The sequence below is a fragment of the Silurus meridionalis genome, chromosome 28 (assembly GCF_014805685.1).
Source record: "Silurus meridionalis isolate SWU-2019-XX chromosome 28, ASM1480568v1, whole genome shotgun sequence".
NCBI classification, from domain to species: Eukaryota; Metazoa; Chordata; class Actinopteri; order Siluriformes; family Siluridae; genus Silurus; species Silurus meridionalis.
In genome coordinates this window covers 10256212-10276352 of record NC_060911.1, presented here as the reverse complement: position 1 = coordinate 10276352, position 20141 = coordinate 10256212, and the positions used below count along the sequence as shown (strand labels likewise).

Below are 20141 nucleotides of genomic sequence, written 5' to 3'. Positions count from 1 at the left end.
AATATTATAATCATTATTATTTTCGGGATCCACGGGGAATGTTTCAAAGATCAACCTGTCGATCCACTGGAGACCACTGATGTAAGGCAATGAAATCTATAATTTTTTGTTATGCCTTTTGCCTTGGCACCATCACTGGAAAACTTTCCTGCCTTTTCAAAAACGTTCGCTACAGACAGAGTGCGCATGCTCGGATTGACTTTACTTTTCTCCGCATTCTTCTCATATTTAGAATGGCAATCGGGATGTTTGAATTTTAGGTTATAAATTAAACCCGACTTGGGGAAACTCTTTGCAGATACACCCCTCTTGAAATTTCAGCATTGCATGTTTTGCAAATCGCTATCCGCACACCGCAGACATGTTGCTCTTATTCAGATAACCGTGTGCTGGCTGCGCTTTTTTATTGCGTCATTACAATTGTGTTTCTGCCGTGTTGTTTCTGTGATTTAGGTATTTTGGCCGAAAATTTTCGGTGCATCCCTGTAATTTATGATTGGCCTCACGCGGGCCGGACAGGGACGTACAAAGGGCTGGATGTTTCTCGTGGGCCGTAGTTTGCCCAGGTCTGATATACCGCAAAGTTTCCCAGTAGGGGCAAGCTCATTTAAGTCTTAAAATACCGTATTGAACTCAAGCAAAGCGAACACGCACATTAAAAAAAGTACAAACACAAACTTTGATATGAACGTAAGAGCCGCATGCGGCTCGTCAGCCGCGGGTTGGCCACCCCTGCCATACAACATCGCAGGTCTCACCACAGTCCTATAAACTTTCCCTTTCACTCTCGCAGATACCCTTCTATCACAAATCACTCCTGCTATCACTCTTCTCCACCCACTTCACCCTGCCTGTTGACCTGCATTGTTGACCCCAGGTACCTGAACTCCTCCACCTCTTCTCCCTGCAACTGCACCCCTTCACTGCCCTCCCTCTCATTCACACACATGTACTCTGTCTTACTCCTACTGACATTCATTCCCCTTCTCTCCAGCGCGTACCTCCACCTCTCCAGGCTCTTCTCAACCTGCTCCCTACTCTCACCGCAAATAATATCCACAAACATCATAGTCCATGGAGACTCCTGTCTGACCTCGTCTGTCAACCTGTCCATCACCATTGCAAACAAAAAAGGGCTCAGAGCCGATCCTTTATTCGGTCCAACCTTCCCCTTAAACCAGTCTGTCGTTCCTACTGCACACTTCACTGCTGTCACACTGTCCTCATACATGTCCTGCACCACCCTCACATACTTCTCTGACACACCAGACTTCCTCATACAATACTTCTCTCTCAGCACCCTGTCGTACGCTTTCTTCTGACCTTCTCCATTCTTCTCTGTCAACATTCTCAAGGGAAATAATGTGTCTGTGGTGCTCTTCCATGGCATGAAACCATACTGTTGCTCACAGATGGTCACCTGTTCTCTTAGCCAGGCTTCCACTACTCTTTCCCATAACTTTGTGACTGATCAACTTTTTTCTTCAGTAGTTACTGCAGGTCTGCACATCTCCCTTATTCTTAAAGCACACTCCTTCTCCATTCCACAGGCATCTTCTCACCTTCCAATATCTTGTTGAACAACCTGGTTAAAAACTCCACTGCCATCTCTCCTAAACATCTCCATGCTTCTACCTGTATGTCATCTGGTCCAACCCACTTTCCACTTTTCATCCTCTTGATCACTGCTCTCACTTCCTCCTTACTAATCCTATCCACTTACTGCTTCACCATCTCCACACCATCCAACCTTCTTTTGCTTTCATTTTCCTTGTTCATAAGCTGCTCAAAATATTCCCTCCATCTTCTCAACACACTCCTCACTAGTCAACACATTTCCATCCCCACCTTTATTGCTCTAACTTGCAGCACATTCTTCCCAGCTCGGTCCCTCTGCCTGTAAAATCGCTACAAATCCTTTTCCACCATTTTATTCTTCTTTTAGGCCTCACTCTTCTCCTCTTCTTTTTTACCACTAAAATCATCCTTCAGACCACCATTCAATGCTGTCTAGCTACACTGTCCCCTGCCAACACCTTACAGTCTCCAATCTCCTTCAGGTTGCATCTTATACATAGAACATAGTCCACCTGTTAGCACCTCCCTCCACTCTTATACATCACCCTATGATCCTCCTTATTCTTAAAGTAAGTATTCACCACTGCCATTTCCATCCTTTTGGCAAAATCTACCACCATCTGCTCTTCCACATTACTCTCCTTAAGGCCATACCTCCTCATCACCTCTGTTCCCTTCACCTACATGCCCATTTAAATCTGCCCCAATCACCAATCTTTCATTCCTAGGTATACCTTCTACCACTTCATCTAATTCACTCCAGAATTTTTTCCTTCTACTCCATCTCACAACCCACTGACATTTATCATCACCCCTTTAACTTTCAGCTTAATGTTCATCACCCAATCAGAAACTCTCATCTCCACTACAGTACACTCTTACTAAACCCTTCCCTCAGAATCACACCTACACCATATCTCTTCCATTCCACACCATAATAGAACAGTTTAAACCCACCTCCAATGTTCCTGGCCTTACTCCCTTTCCACTTGGTCTTCTGAACACACAACATATCTACCTTTCTCCTCTCCATCATATCAGCTACCTCTCTCCCTTTACCAGTCATAGTACCAACATTTAAAGTACCAACCCTAACCTCCACTTTCCTACACTACTCCTTTTCCTGCTGTCTCTGTAGACGTCTTCCTCCTTTCCTTCTCCTCCTTTGGCCGAGTCTATTGATTATAGATAAATGATGTTGCGGGGTACAGTGATGGCGATCAGAAGCAAACTGTAGTCCTGAGTCAGTGTAGCAGACTGTTGACATTAACAACAGTCCAATTCCATCCTCACAGCTACCGTTCTTACTCCGTAATTTCATGGAACACCATGGCGTTGATGGGAAACCGTGAGTGGCCTCTAATTGAAGAGAAATCTACTTATAAAAGACTTGACTAAATAAATATATTTTCAGCCTCAACTTGAACACTGAGACTGTGTCTGAGTCCCAAACACTAATGGTAAGACTGCTCCATAACTGTGGGTCTTTATAAGAGAAAGATCTGCCAACTGCTGTAGTCTTCATTAATTGAGGTACCAACAAATAGCCTGCACCTTTTGATCTAAGTAGACATGGAGGATCATATTGGTACAGAAGTTCACTCAGATACTGCGGTGCGAGACTGTTAAGTGCTTTATGCGTCAGTAGTAGTATTTTATAATCAATGCGAGATTTAATTGGGAGCAGTGTAGAATAATTAAAACAGGGGTGATGTGGTCATATTTTCTAGATCTAGTAAGGACCCTTGCTGCTGCATTCTGAACTAACTGAAGCTTATTTATGCACTTACTCCAACACCCAGAGAGTAAAGTGTTTTTTTCTGCATACTGTAACAACATCATGTTTCTATATTTTTAAGGTGGAATATGGATCCTGGTAATATTATTCACGTGAGCCTCAAAGGAAAGACTCGGGTCAATAATCACACCAAGGTCTTTGACTGCTATACACACTGAGACAGAAACACCATCCGGAGATGCTACCTAATTGAAAAGTTCTAGTAAAATTATTTCCGTCTTATCTGAGTTGAGCAGATGGAAGTTATCAAGCATCCACTCTCTAATGTCCTTTACATACTCCTCAACATTATTAAACTGATCTCTCTTTATCTGGCTTTGCTGAAATATACAGCTGTGTGTCATCAGCATAGCAATCGAAGCAATACCATGTTTATCTATAATTTCAACCAGAGGCAGCAAATATAAAGAGAAAAGCAGTGGGCCTAAGACAGATCCTTGCAGTACTCCAAACTACCTCAGAGAGTGTGGAGAACTCACTATTTACATTAACAAACTGATAGCAAACAGTCAAATAAGACCTTTAAGAGTTTTTTAGTCTAGCAAGCAGGATAGTATGCTCAATTGTTTCAAAAGCTGCACTAAGGTCAAGCAAAACAAGTAAAGAGACACTGATCAGAGGCTAATAACAGGTCATTTACCACCTTAACTAGCGCCGTCTTTGTGCTATGATGAGGCCTAAATCCTGACTGATACATTTCAAAAATGTTATTCCTAAGTAGCTGTGAGCATAACTGCTGTGCTACAACCTTTTCTAAAATCTGGCAGATAAAGGGGAGGTTTCATATTGGCCTGTAGTTGGACAGCTGACAAGGGTCAGGTTTCTTAATTAGGGGGTTGATAACTTCCAGTTTGAAGGATTTAAGTACATAACCAGTGCTAATGGAAGTATTTATAAATTTTAAAACAGGTTTAATTACTTCTGGAATTATCTGTTTGAAGAAACTTGTAGGCAAGGGATCAAGAATGCAGGTTGATTTTGGTGAAATAAATTATATGTCATTCTCTAGGAGTAAAACTTTGTAATTGATTGTTATAATTACACTGCTGTCTACAGGGTTATTTATAAAATAGTTTACATTTATATTAACCGTCTGGATTTTTGCCTGATGTTTTCAACTTAATCATTAAAAATCATTACTGCCTATTGATTGTGTGCATGTTAGTGCAGTGCTTTTATTTTCTGTTCATTTTGCTACTGTGTTGAATAAAAATCTAGGATTATGCTTGTTATTTACTGAGAAATATGCTGATCTAGCAGCACTAGGAGATTTTCTATAACTCAGGAGGCTCTCCTTCCATGCTATATGAAGTACTGTCACTGTTACTTTCCTTTTTCACTTCTTATTGTGAGATTGTTGATAAGTGACGCTCAGCTTTTGAATGGCTAGGTGCACAAAACTTGAGAAAAGACTGTGTTCGCAGAGCAGAACGTGACAAATTACTGATAAATGACCCTAAAAAAACTTTTCCATTAAGGTGCAACTTGCAAATTTAATTTACAAGGTTTTTAAAAATATATTAGTGTATTCAGTGGCATTTCTGCAAGTTCAAGCTTATCACAGAGGATAAAAAACTGCCTGACCAACTTCTACAGCATGGACCTGGTTTGTGCTATAGAGAATCTTTACATTGAAATTTTTTTTTCTTAAACACATTTCAGAAGTTCATTGACTTTTGACCTGATGTCAGGTAATCATTCAAAGTCTTGTAAGAAATTGTCCACATCTTTCAGGAGCACAAATAGAATATGAGAGTTTCTAAATTACAGGATTTAATTTTTTGGTGTAAAAAAATACACAACATTGTGTTGAGTTAATGAATAATGCTTCACATTTCTTTTATTAATTTCTTTTATATACAGTATAAAAAGTAGGAGGAACCGAGGAAGCAATATAAATGTTGGTTATTCATTTTTGTTACATTCTATATTTTTGCTTGTGTAGGCAAAACACATGTACTACATGTAGGACCAAAGTCCAGGAATGAATACTGTAAAGAACATAGTTTATGTTCATTTCAATAAAATCTTTTCTATATCCAACCAAAAATCTCAACTGTAAACTGCACAAGTTATTCATCACAAATGAATCAGTTGCCCGAAACATTTCGGTTGCTCCAAATCTTTTTTTTTTTTTGTAAACCGAAAAAATTATAATGCAAATGGATAAATAATCACATTTATGAAAGTCACACCCACACACACGCACACAGAAAAGCAGCTCTGTTTCACCAAAAGAAGGATCCGGCATTTCATGCACATAATAGTAAATAAAATAACATTTTCTAAGTTGTTTTTGCTCGCCCATGTTTTTCCTTCGCCTGCTCCAGAGGTCAACGGCGTGAGTTACCACCTGAACAGAAAACAAAGCAGGGTAAAATAAATGATTGCCAGTTCCATGAATCATTTTGCTATATTTTTGCTATGTCTCTTGTGGTATCTGTACACCAGCAGACAGCAGAAGTGTAGAATTGTGTGTACCTGTGTGTGTCTCTGTGAATGATGTAGGGAATAACCCTTCTCTGCCATTCAGTCTTCCATGACTCCATTCCTCATCGATGTGTTCTATCACTTCGATCACGTCACCTCTCAGGAATGACAGATCCCCGTCCGTCTGCGCCGTGAAGTCATACAGAGCCTTGACACGCTCCACTCCACACGCCTATACACATATAAAACGTGTTCAAACCATTAGTTAGGACCCCTTCCTTTATCAACTACAACAGTAATAATAATAATAATAATAATAATAATAATAATAATAATAATAAACACCTGAGTATGTGGCGAAGCTGCAGCCTGCATGTTGTTTGAAGCAGCCATGCCTAAAAAATCATTTTAATTTGACTAAAATGTATGATTTATGTTTATATAATAATAGTCATATATTAATATAAGTTAATATTACATACTATTAGTCAATAGTCAGTGTAATATATCTGGACTACTGTCAATATCTGGTATAGTATATTTTTTTATATCTATAAAATACAAATATAAAAGTATAAACTATTAAGTATAAAAATATTTTTTATATGCTATTTCTATTCACATGTACATTCTTCAGTATTGGACAGTCATAAAAAGCATTTCACTGCATGTTGTACTCTGTATGAATGTGAATGTGACAAATACAATTTTATTTGATTGAAAGTAAAATGAAAAACACTCTGATATAAAGCACTGACCCTTAAGACTACTTTCACTAACAGTAAATAAATGTTATATAAAATTAAACAACACTTTCTGACCAATCACAATCCAGAATTGCACATCAATGCGGTGCATTCGGAAAGTATTCATAGCGCTTCACTTCTTTCACATTTTTTATGTTACAACCTCATTCCAAAATGGATTAACTTCATTATTTTCCTCAGAATTCTACAAACAATATCCCATAATAACAATGTGAAAGAGGTTTGTTTGAAATCTTTGCAAATGTATTAAAAATAAAAGAAGGAAAAAAAAATAAAAATACGTACATAAGTATTGACAGCATTTGCTCAATATTTTGTTGAAGCACATTTGGCACCAATTACAACCTCAAGTCTTTAAATTTGAGGGTCCACCTACTTTTGGACAGTTTCTCCCATTCTTCTTTGCGAAAACCTCTCAAGCTCCATCAGGTTGGATGGGGAGCATCGATGCTGAGGGTCGTTGTCCTGTTGGAAGATTACCCGTCCCCCATTCTGAGGTCCAGAGCGCAGGTTTTCATCAGGGATGTTTCTCTACATTTCTGCATTCATCTTTCCCTCAATCCTGACTATTCACCCAGTTCCAGCTGCTGAACTGTGCCTGGTTTCCTCCAGACATGATGCTTAGCGTTCAGACCAAAGAATTCAATCTTTGTTTTATCAGAATAGAGAATTTTGTTTCTCATGGTCTAAATGTTCTTCAGGTACTTTGGTCAAACTCCAGGTGGGCTGTCATTTGCCTTTTACTAAGGAGTGCTTTCGTCTGGAAGGTTCTCCTCTCTATACAGAGAAATGCTGGGGCTCTTTCAGAGTGACCATCGGGTTCCTGATCACTTCCGGGTCTAAGGCCCCTCTTCCCTGATCACTCAGTTTGGCTGGACGGCCCGCTCTAGAAAGAGTCCTGGTGGTTTTAAACTGCTTCTCTTTTACAGAAGAAGTTTGAATGAGAGCCACTGTGCTCATTTGGGCCTTCAATGCTGCAGAAACCTTTCTGTATCCTTCCACAGATCTGTGCCTTGATACAATCCTGTCTCTGAGGTCTACAGACAATTCGTTGGACTTCATGGCTTGGTTTGTGCTCTGACATGCACTGTTAACTGTGGGACCATATAGACAGGTGTGTGCCTTTCCAAATCATGTCCAATCAACTGAATTTACCACAGGAGGACTCCAATCAAGTTGTAGAAACATCACAAGGATGATCAGGGGAAACGATGCACATGAGCTCAATTTTCAAATGTCATAACAAAGTCTGTAATAGTTACAGTACGTACATGATGGTTTTCGTGGTTTTTTGCTGTTTTTTTAATACATTTGCAAAAATCTTAAACAAACTTTCTTCCACGTTGCCCTTATGGGGTACTGTTTGTAGAAATGTAAGAAAAATAATGAATTTAATCCATTTTGGAATGACCCTGTATCAAAAAACTTAAAAAAAATTGAAGTGCTGTGAATACTGTTATAACCTACTCATAATTCACATATTTACATTTTACTTCTGGACTTTATTAGATTACACTTACTTATATTCAGGATTGAACCTTGTATTTTTACCTTTGATGAACAATTTCTGATGATATTTTACAATATTTTACATACTGTACTTTTTTTAATAGTGTTTTCTTAGTTAATTTTTATAGTGGTTAAAAAAAAAAGGATTGTGTTCATACATTTGATGTATTTGTATATTTCCCACCTGTACATTCCCAATAAACATATATCAATAAACATATCTTTTTAATAAAAGTGGTATAAAACTCTAAAAAGTGTTACCAGGCAGTGGAATCCTGTTCTGTTTTTTTGCAGGTGAAGGTGGAAGATCCTCTGTTATATCCACAAAGTTAAGCGGGAAAATTCCAACATGGCTGCCTATCTGGCCTCGAGCCCATTCCTCTCCCAGGTACTCCAGGAGTTGGATCACTTGACCGTCGGTAAATGAGAGCTCATCGCTGTGCTCGCCCTCGAAGTCGAACCTCGCCACACACCGGGGGCCGCTACACACTGAGTCACTGAGATCCATTTCAAATGTGTTTAGCTGAAGCAAACCATCACTCAATTGCTACTCTATGAATTTTCAGAAAAACAGTTCCTCTACAGAGGAACAGTGTCACATGTCCTTACTCTGAAATATCCATTTCGATTTCTTTTCTAAGGATAACAGAAGGCCATCTTACCTGATTTTCTGAGGCGTAGCAGGCACAGGTCTAGGTGAAGACACAGGTACATGTGCAGCTGCAGGCTGTCTGGGCTGCTCATAAACAGAGATTTTCAATCATTTATGGTTTTTTATCACTGCTTTTCCCTGCATGCTCGTCTGCTTCAACCCTTACCAGTGTTTTGACGTAGTTAATGGGGAAGAAGCCTGTAAATCCTCTGGATGTTCCCAAGTACCACTCGCTGTCTAGCTGCTCTACGTTATTAATGATGTCGCCAGCTTTCAGCCCGAGTTCTCCAGGACCCTCTAACGGAAATAAGACAAAATCGAGGTGGTAGCTCAGGTTAAGGTTGGAAAGTTGTGAGTACAACAAGCTGCCACTGCTGGGCCCTTGAGTAAGGCCCTTAACCCTTAAACTGCTCAGTTGTATAAATTAAATAATTCGGCCAAATTACCCAAATGTAAACTTTTGCTTTTAGTGATGTTGAGCATGATAAGGAACATTCTTAAATCAGGCCTGAGTAATGCGGAATTCTACATAAAATACAATACAAAACAAAAAAACATCTATTTGAGATTCACCTGGCGTGAAGTCATAAAGTGCTTGAACCTGCAGAATGCCGTTTTCTGCTGAACTGGCGAACGTCTGACGTGAAGCGCTCTCCTGCAGAGAAAATAGTGTTCTTTACTCTTATTAAACACTTGAATTTGACTAAACACATCTGTGTACCTCTACACCCTTCAGCTGAGTAAACCTTCTACTCAAAAGATTTTATTACTTTTAACTATTATTTGTGGCACATGTCTGAGAAATCCATTATTTAGATAACTAACCCCAAAAACGAACTTCTTGAATCTCCACAAACAGAAATGTAAAATGATTAGAAATGAGAGGAAACTGCAGTGAATATGAGCTGTAGGGGTCTACATGTAGGGAAATGATCAAACTACTTTTTACAAACTTTCTTTCCTTCTCTCTTTAATTTCAAATTTCATTTGTCTAATTTAGTATTATTTAATTTTTCTTTAATTTCTGTTCTATTATTGCTCAGTATACCCCCCTTCTTTATATTCTCTTTTTTTTTTTACTTTCTTTCATTCACCGGTTTTAATCGAAGTATTCTTTTTTCTACTTGATTTGCCCCCTCCCCCTGTTTTTCTCCATTTCTTTTCATTCTTTTATTCACCATCTATCTTTTCTTTCTTTCTTTCTTTTTCATATTTAATTTTTCTATCTTTGCATTTTTTATTAGTTTTTTTTCTCATTTGCTGTTCTTTTATTACTCAGTATATCTCCCTTATTTGTCTTCTTTCTCCTTCTTTCTTCATTTTTTCATTCACCAATTTTTCTCCCCATATTTCTTGTGTTGCCTTCTCTTTTTCCCCCACCCATGTTTTTATGTCTCCTTTTTTCATTCTTCCTTTCACCATTTTCTTTCTGTCTATCTCTCTATATATCTTCCCACCTTTCCACCTTTCCAAGAAGGAAGAACAAGAACGTTATATAAACACTGATATTAATCCCCAGTCATGTGTTCAGGTTTGGTCTGAGGTATCGGTTACCTGTGGCCCTTGATTTGGGTCATGGTGAGAGTAGTTGGACAGCGGTGTGATGACCTTCATGTAAGATGTCTGCACTGTTCCTTTCACGTCTCCTACTTGGCATTCAAACGTTCGGCTGTTTGTTTGGTTTAGCAGAACCAGCACTTCATTTTTCTACAAACAAAAAGAAGAAAGTTCACAATGCTCCAAATGCTGGTGGGACCGGAAGAGCACAAAGTACAGGAAGTTAAAAATAATATTTTTATGATAATAATAATAATAATAATAATAATAATAATACTGCTTTTTATATCTAAAGAGATGTCAAAAAAGTCATATTTTATTTTAGATGTTAACATATTCCAGCAAATAATAGATAATAATAATGATTATTATTATAATTTTTTTAATTGTTGTTTATTTATTATTATTATAGTTTTTTTAACCCAAAAAACCCTCTGTTTTGTCTTTTCCAAACTGTTACCACAAATGGACAAAAGTATTGGGACACTTGACTTCTATCTGGTTTTTCTCCAAACTGTTACAACAAAGTTGGGACACAATTGTATAGGATGTCATTACATTTTCCCTTCACTTGAACTAGGAGACCCAAACCTGTTCCAGCATGATAATGCCAGCTCTATGAAGATGTGCTTTACATGGGTTGGAGTGGAAGATCTATTATAGAGCTCTGAACCTCAATCCTATTGAACACCTTTTGGATGAATGTGAACGCTGACTGCCCCCCAGGCCTCCTCACTTTACCTACATGAGTATCTGACTTTACTAACACCCTTGTGGATTAAAGTGCACAAATCACAAGTACACTCCACAATCTAGATGTTCAGGTGTCCACAAACCTTTGTGCATATAGTTTATTATTAGTTATTCAGTAAACTACGAACATATAAAACGTGGTAACGTTATGAGCACACTTGGACACACCCACATTTTTTTTAGGTTTCTTTGCCTTAGCTCTGGTTACGGCGATTTAAAGATGGAGCCTTAAAACTGGTTATTTAGATGTTCAGAAAATGAACATATAACAGCTTATAAATTTTTGTCTAAAGCTGTTTTAATGTTATAAAAAATATAATGATAAAAAAAATTATTTTAGTGACTTTGTGGAATAACTGGGTCAGTGGTGTACACATTATTTTTCAATAAATTGTTCCTGAGGTCTCTTCCTGGTAGTACCTGAAAGGAGAGCTCTCCAGTGTGCATGCCATTGTAGTCATACTCGGCAATGCCGTGAGGGATTTCCAACTACATTAAAAAATATATAAAAAAAACAAAGATTGAGAGAAGAAGTTATGTTAGCTTGTGTATATTTAAAGCTTAGATTGTTACAACCACAATTGTAATAAAGTTGAGATGTTGTGTAGAATGTAAATAAAAACAGAGGGCAATGATTTGCAAATCTCATAAATTCATTTTGTATGCACAATGAAACAAAAAAAAAAAACCCATTAAATGTTTAAACTGAGAATGTATAAAATGTTAATGTAACAATAAGTTAAATTAGAATTTGATGGCTGCAGCACATCGCAAAAAACTTTGGACAGGGAAATTTTTACCACTGTGGAGCATCACGTCTTCTGTCCGTATACATCTGGGACGTGAAAAGACTAGTTGCTGAAGTTTTGTGAGAGAAATGTTGGCCCATATGTGTTTAATACAGTATTCTATCTGCTCAACAGTTCTGGGTGTCCTTTGTTGTATTTTTTGTTTCATTATTTGCCAGATGTTTTCAAATAGGTCTAGATGGCAGGCAGGCCAGTTCAGACTCTTCTTGTACAAAGTCATGCTATTGAAATACATGCAGTATGCAGTTAGCATGGTCTTGCTTAAATAAGGACTTCCCTAAAAAAGATGTTTTCTGGACAGAAGCATTTGTTACTCTGAAACCTGTAGATACCGTTCAGCGTTGGTGGACCCTTTTCAAATGAGTAAACTACTCATTTCTCAGGCAATATCGAACTCCCACATCATTAGAGATTCAGCTTTTTGCACTGAACGATGATAACAATCCAGATGGTACCTCTTCTCTTTAGCACGGAGGATGTGGAGTCCATGGTTTTCAATAAGAAATGTAAATTTCTATTTGTTATAACACAGAACAGTTTTTCACTCTGCGTCATTACATTTTGAATCAGCTTTGGTCAAGAGAAAATGGTGGCGTTTCAAAATCATTACACATGCCTTCTTCTTTTCATGATAGAGATTTAACCTGCATTTGTGGATGACATGGCAAACTGTGTTCACAGGCTATGATCTCTAGAGATGGTAATGAGCCCAGTGCAGTGATTTCTATTACACAATTATGACTGTTTTAAATGCAGTTCTGCCTGAGGGAATGAAGATAATAGCCATCCATTATTGATTTTTATACCCCTGTCCCTTGAGATTTTTTTGTTGAACATTAATCTAAAATTGTTCCAGAATTTTTCACATATTGGTGAAGCTCTGCCCGTCTTTGGTTCTGAAAGACTCTGCCTCTCCAAGATACACTATTTATTCCTGAACATTCAGTTCGGAGTAGCGACTACGTGAAGACAACACTCTGGGACAAATATTATTGTCATATTAATAATTATTGTTGGAAGTGAAGTTTTATCCATGTTGTGTTATCGCTCTGTAGTTAATCTTTCAATAAAGTTTAATGTACTTTACTTTATACTACAGCAATTTCCAAAGATTTCCAATTAGAATCTTACCTTTTATCCATTTATTGTATAAAGTTGAGGACTGTCCACAAAATGAGAAAAAATTCAATTATGTGTCCAGCATGCATGTCCTAATGAATGAGCTCTTACAATAGACACAAACTCAATAACATAAACCTGTGATGTGAATAAACGATGCTGCTGTTATAGAAAATGAATCAACACCCTCTAAAGAATCAGAATGGTGAATCCCATCCACCCCTGAACACAAACATTTTCCTGTGAATTATGATTTTTGTTGTTACTCACTGTGTATTTGTTGTAAAGGGAATGTCCAGGATTAGGTCTGGGAGGAAGCACGGGCGCTTTCTTCGATGGGTTACGCCTCAGTCTGTTGGAGTTTTGTGACTGCAGAGTAGAGTTTCGCTGGACGCTCTCTCTTCGTGGCAGAGGAGGACGTCCTGGGGCAGGTTTGGCAGAAGGTGTTCGATTGGGCAAAACTTTACCCCCACCAGGGCTAATACAGTTGGACATCAAAAACATTGGTTTATTTACTCAACAAATAACTTGAAAATAAGAAAAGTATGCTGGTTAAAAATCTACACACCGTGGAGGAAGAACAGGATCGCGCACACAATTGAACAAGTCCTGAATCACAGAGAAACATTTAGGTAGAACAGATAGTGCTGTAGAATCCCAAATCGTTAATATATGTGGTGGTATCCATAGGTTTCGAGACTAGTTTTGTAACACGCCAGCAGATGGCAGCACATGGCTGCATGCACAGTCACAGAGAGCACCGACCTCCATAAAAACATCATCTTGTGTATATTGGGAGCTGTGCAACTGGTGTCGTTCTGACCACGTGTGTTACCACGTCTGCTATTCTGAGCACGTGCGTACCCTGTCACTAAGCTCTCCTCACACGTGAGTTTCTCGCCGGAAACATGATCTCACTTACAGTTCACACCCACCCTAATCGGCAGATTTGGCTCCTGCGGACTTCGCCCTTTTTCTGAAATGAAGGTCACCATTTTCGTAGAATCGTAGAAGGTGTTTGACACGTTTCGAAAAGAAGACTTTTAGGCCACATTTAGGAGAGGCAGGGATGCTGGACGTGCTGTATTGCTGTGCAAGGGGACTATTTTAAAGTTGATATTGTGTAAATGTAGATAAACTTTTCTTACTTTCTTGTAAACAGAGCCAGTTTCGAAACTTTTTGATACCACCCCGTACACCATGTACTGATCCAGTACATACACACACTGGTGCTTAGACTCAAAATCATACCTTGTGTTTGATGAAAGGTGGAGGGTCTTCTAAAGCTCTTTGAACAGGAAATGCAGGAGAGAACCAGTCAGATTCCTCCTGTTCCTCTGAAGAACATGTGACATAGTTCACACTCAAAATGATTACACCATTACTGCATTACAACACTGCTAACATTATCTGCATGCTAGTTTGTGTTAAGTCGGGTTAGGTAACGGTGTAATGAAGTAATAACACTACAAACTGTACAAATCATACTAACGTTTGCTGGGAACTTTGATGATGGTCGGTTTGCGAGTTACTGCACTGGTGAAAGCTGCTGCACGAGCCACATTCGAGAAACCTGCCATGAAAAAAGAACATTCCGGAAACAGAGAGTCAAGTTATACAGTTTTCTTTCTTTCCTTCTTTCTTTCTTTTTTATAAAATCCATCCAGCATTTCTTTTTTATTTTATTATATTTTTTCTTTCATTAATTTTATTATCCAATTTTTTTTTATTTGTTGGCATATATCTTTAATATTTTTCTTTCATTCTTTATTCAGTCTTTCATTTCCTATTTTGTCCATCCACTATTTGTTTTTGTTTCTCAATATATATATATATATATATATATATATATATATATATATATATATATATATATATATATATATATTTTTTTTCCTATATTACTGAATCAATCCAGCATTAACAATTTTTTTGTTTCTTTCATTTTATTTTTCCTTGCAGTAAATTATTTTCTTACTTTTTCATAATTTTTTATTATTATTCATTCTTCTACATTTATTGCGTTCTCTATTTCTTTTCCTTCCTTGCTTGTGTGCAGGGTGTTTTCTGTGCAGCTCAGGATGAAAGCATGACTTACTAACAGGAGCGTCTACGTATTCGTTCTCCTTGGTGCTGCTGTGGTTGCTTGTGTTCTGAGGGCCGTTATTTGCAGGACGTGGAGAAAATGGAGGAGTGCTGAATCCAGCATCCTCTTCCGGGGAGTTTATATTTCTGCCTCTGCGCAGAGAGGGACGAGACGGCAGCTGAGGAGGAGGTTTAATCAGAGGTTTAAACTGATCAATAGAGTTTAGTGAGGGTTTTTTGGGCATTTGTGGTCTCAGTGCTGGAGGTGGAAACACTGGAGTGCTGTTTGTACTGATAACCTCCTCATATTGATTCCATGGATAAGTCTGTGCGTTTGTGACTTCTTCTGTGGCGTTTCTGATGGAGAGTCTTGGAGTGACCGAGGGTTTCGGTGCCACAGCTGGCCGTGTGGTGTTCCGAGGTCGTGGGAACGGGATGCCATTTTCATCAGTTGTCATCTGTTTCTCAAATTCCTGGATCTTAGCCTGAATGTTGCGCTCGCTGCTAAGGGTGGCCATGAGCAGTCATAGAATAAGAGCCTTTGACTGGACAGAAAGTCTTTGAGAAACTGCTAGCGAAAGACGTAGATGACGATAAAGGCAGATGGTTGACTAGATGGTCACTACTTAGTTGAGGTGAATCCTGATTGGCTGCTCGGTGGAGTTTGTGATATAGTGGCACTCTCTGAGGCTTTCTCTGTCAACTCTGAAATAAGAAACAATAATAATATAATTATTTATTCATCTAATTCTAAAGACAGTGATCATTAACAGTGTTCTTTCTTTCGTTTTTTTTCTTGTGCCTTTATTTTAATTAATCCATGCATTCCTACCTGTCTTTATCCATTTTATGCTAACTGATATCAGATTAAACAGCCCTAACTTATAGCTACTGATGTTAAAATTTAGTTTCTTTAGCAGTTACTGGCATGTAGGAAACATTTCCACATATTGAAACTTTACTTGCCCTACAGAGTTCTGACGTGTGCATTTCTTTTGTCTTTTTAACTTAAAAGAAATGAAATGAAAAAGGGATACTACAATAATAAAACTCAGTGGTAGACAGTAATGAAGTAAATGTAATATGTTACTGTACCTAAGTAGCTTTTTGGTGTATCTGTACTTTACTGAAATGTTTCCATGACTTTTTTCTATTTGACTTCACTGCATTTCAAATTCACATATCTTAATTATAACTTAACTACATTTTTAGAATCATTCCTTTATGAGCAGATAAAAACTTCACTGTCCTTATTTAAGTGATTTTTTTAAGTAGTTGAAAAGATGATTGTGGGCTCAATGATAATTGTAATAAATATCAGTCAGTGTTTGACTCATTAATATCCTTCTATTAATAGACAATTGTGCTGAGAGTAACAGAGTCTTTTCACAAAAACTGAGATGAATAAGCAACAGACTGGTGACAAAATTATAGAAAAATTATAGCCATAATAAATCATAGTACTTTGGCTACTTAAGTACATTTGAAGGCAAATACTTTTGTACTTTTCTCAAGTGAAAGTTTAAAGGGAGCACTTTTACTGGAGTCATATTTTATTTTATATATGCAAAATATTTTATCTTTATATATTGTATCTCTAACTCAAGTACATGGTTTGTGTAGTTCATCCATCACTGCTAATACTTTTTTATACCCGAATAATATAAATGTAACTATCAGTATATTAATGTCACACTACCTTCTTTGATGACTAAACTCCTCCTTTCCTGACCATCATTGCAGAAGATGGATGAGTTGCAAATCTCCCTGATAATCAGGAAATCACGTGAGTAGTTATTAAAATGCAAATACACTGGTTAACTTTGAATGCAAAAATAAGGAACCTAATCATGCAGTTTTTACTTCACTCTGTACAGTCTGTATTATTCTGAATAATTATATATAATTGTTAATTGTAATTCACAGCATTTTCTAGTTTTATATATATATATATATATATATATATATATATATATATATATAAACAAACTAGACAATGCTGTGTTACAAATATTACATAATACAGTATATTAAATATGTACATTGTATGTAGGACAGTGCCAAAGATAGTACACAATGTATATACATATTTTATTTTAAACATAGCATTGTAAACATCCTACTGTTCTTATGATGCAAATATAATACAGTATATTGCAAATTTGTCACTGTCCTACATACAATGTACCTATTAAATGTACTGTATTATGTAATATTTGTAACTTAAGAACAGTAGGCTGTTTACAATGCTATGTTTTAAATGTAATGCAAAATGTACATAAAAATGTATTTGTAATGTAGAATATTTCACTATGTTGTACTGTGTATGATTGTGTATGTGATAAAAAAAAAAAAAATTATATATATATATATATATATATATATATATATATATATATATATATATATATATATAAAACCTGATATACAGCAATAAAAGAAAAGCAACAGCAAAAACAAACAAGAAATTTAACATCTTAGTTTAATTTAGTGAGTTATTTAGGTTTAAGTAATCTAAGGTATTCAGCGGAGTGTGGTCCAAAAAAACTTTATATTTTATTTTTCCCATATTCATTTCATGTAAATATATTGAAATAGATATAAAATATTAAGAAGGGCGACGACAACTTCTTTCGGCTTCTCCCATTAGGGGTCGCCACAGCTGATCATCCATCTCCATACCCCCCTGTCCTCTACATCTGCCTCTTTCACACCAACCACCTGCATGTCTTCCCTCACCACATCCATAAACCAATAGTGTTAAATGCTACTGATACTGCTATTAATTTACTGTGAATTTGAGGGGTTTTTATACCTCTATTAAATTTTTCTCAAATAAGTTGACACACACACACACACACACACACACACACACACACACACACTATTTTCTATACTGTTATTAACCAAATTAAAAAAGCTTTGCCTTGGGTATGAGTGATCTGATTTATCTGTCTGCAAAAACAGCCACAAAACCTGTTATATCACTGCACATATGTGGTACACATTTAGCACACACACTAAGAAAAGAATGTTGAATGGCACATATTTACAACTTAACCTCACAAACATCCCAGCAATTCTTAGTGTTTTCTGTATGAATATGCACGCTGCTAATCATGTAGTGGTGATCATTAACAGGTACATCTGGTTTAAAGGATTAGGATCATACTGAAGAAATAAATGAGAGATTTATCATTCATAATAAACAGTAAAGAAGAAGCATTAATATCTAATAATTAAATACACATACATATACTGTACTATTTATATATGTAAGTTTTGCTTTACAATATGTTGCTTAATATAAGATATGTGATTTCTTATTTTTCTGCATGTTTGTCACACGTTAATTTTTCAGATCTTCAAACTAATTTAAATATTAGTGAAAGATAACAAGTGAACACAACATGCGGTTTTTAAATGAAGGCTTTTATTATTGAGGGAAAACAAAATCTAAAACGTCATGGCCCTGTGTGAAAAAGTGTTTGCCCCCCTGTTAAAACTGTGGTTTATCACACCTGAGTTACATTTCTCTAGCCACACCCAGGCCTGATTACTGCCACACCTGTTCACTATCAAGAAATCAGCTTAAATAGGACCTGCCTGACAAAGTGAAGTAGACCAAAAGATCCTCAAAAGCTAAACATTATGTTGAAATCCAAAGAAATTCAGAAACAAATGAGAAAGAAAGATCTATTAGTGTGGAAAAGGTTAAAGACATTTCTAAAGCTTTGGGACTCCAGTGAACCACAGAGAGATCCATTATTCACAAATGGCAAACACATGAAACAGTGGAGAAACTTTCCAGGAGTGGCCGGGCGACCAAAATTACCCCAAGAGCACAGCGACGACTCATACAGGAGGTCACAAAAGACCCCACAACATCATCCAAAAAACTGCAGGCCTCACTTGCCTTAGTTAAGGTCAGTGTTCATGACTCCACCATAAGAAAGCGACTGGGCAAAAATAGACTGCATGGCAGAGTAACAAGAAGAAAACCGCTGCTGAGCAAAAATAACAAAGGCTCGTCTCAGTTTTGCCAGAAAACATCTTGATGATCCCCACGACTTTTGAGGAAATACTCTGTGGACTGACGAGACAAAAGATGAACCTTTTGGAAGGTGTGTGTCCCATTACATCTGGAGTAAAATTAACACCGCATTTCAGAAAAAGAACATCGTACCAACAGTAAAATATGGTGGTGGTAGTGTGATGGTCTGGGGCTGTTTTGCTGCTTCAGGACCTGAAAGTCCTGACCTGAATCCTATTGAGATGCTGTGGCATGACCTTAAAAGGCGTTTCATGCTCGAAAACACTCCATTGTGGCTGAATTAAAACAATTCTGCATAGATGAGCGGACCAAAATTCTTCCACAGCGCTGTAACAGACTCATTACAAGTTATTGCAAACGCTTGTTGCTGCTAAGGGTGGGCGAACCAGTTATTAGGTTTGGGGGCCAAAAACATTTTCACACAGGGGCATGTAGTTTTAGATTTTGTTTTCACTCAATAATAAAAATCTTCATTTAAAAACAGCATGTTGTGTTCACTTGTGTTATCTTTTACTAATATTTAAATTAGTTTGATGATCTGAAACATTAAAGTGTGACAAACATGCTAAAAAATAAGAAATCAGGAAGGGGCAAACTCTTTTTCACATCACTGTAGGTGAGGTGAGGTGGTCTGGGGTGCAGTTAGTTTTCTAATTCATCCCTATCAGTTTACCCATTTAAACCATATCTTTGTGCACAGGGGCATTGTCAAGCTGGAACATGTTTTGGTCTCTAAGTTCTCCAGGTTCAGGTGAAGGGAAAATTTCATGCTAACGCATCCAAAGACGTCCTATACAATTGTGTAACTCTAACTTTGTGCTAACAGATTGAGAAAAAATCACATATGGCTAATAAAGGCAAATACTTTTTCTATATATGAGGCCAGAGCAAAGATGACTTTGCAGTTTTTGTTTGTTTAGTCAATTCATACCTTCCTGTTATTATAGTCAGATAGTTTTCAAAATGAGCTGACTGATCCATTAAGCTACATTCGCTATTAAGTTGCAGCAGACACACACTCTCTCACACT

At 37.2% G+C, this 20141-nt stretch overlaps 1 protein-coding gene across 5 annotated transcripts in view; it reads right to left on the bottom strand.

Moving 5' to 3' along the window:
* Positions 1–5185: 5185 nt before the first annotated feature.
* The window catches only part of sh3d19 (SH3 domain containing 19), a 19380-nt gene continuing 4424 nt past the window's right edge, over positions 5186–20141 (bottom strand). For 2 of the 5 annotated variants that reach the window (XM_046843521.1, XM_046843520.1), the window contains exons 2-16: positions 16757–16824; positions 15071–15762; positions 14465–14545; positions 14224–14309; positions 13541–13581; positions 13243–13450; positions 11465–11533; positions 10289–10441; positions 9308–9389; positions 8901–9031; positions 8745–8818; positions 8344–8579; positions 6152–6201; positions 5858–6038; positions 5186–5729 (exon numbers count right to left, since the gene is read on the bottom strand). In XM_046843521.1, the coding sequence (XP_046699477.1) occupies positions 5710–5729; positions 5858–6038; positions 6152–6201; positions 8344–8579; positions 8745–8818; positions 8901–9031; positions 9308–9389; positions 10289–10441; positions 11465–11533; positions 13243–13450; positions 13541–13581; positions 14224–14309; positions 14465–14545; positions 15071–15575 (1917 nt within the window). In that variant the 5' untranslated portion in view covers positions 15576–15762; positions 16757–16824 and the 3' untranslated portion in view covers positions 5186–5709. Of the gene's footprint in view, positions 5730–5857; positions 6039–6151; positions 6202–8343; positions 8580–8744; positions 8819–8900; positions 9032–9307; positions 9390–10288; positions 10442–11464; positions 11534–13242; positions 13451–13540; positions 13582–14223; positions 14310–14464; positions 14546–15070; positions 15763–16756; positions 16825–20141 lie in introns of those variants that run through there. The other 3 variants (XM_046843524.1, XM_046843523.1, XM_046843525.1) reach the window with 2 other exon arrangements.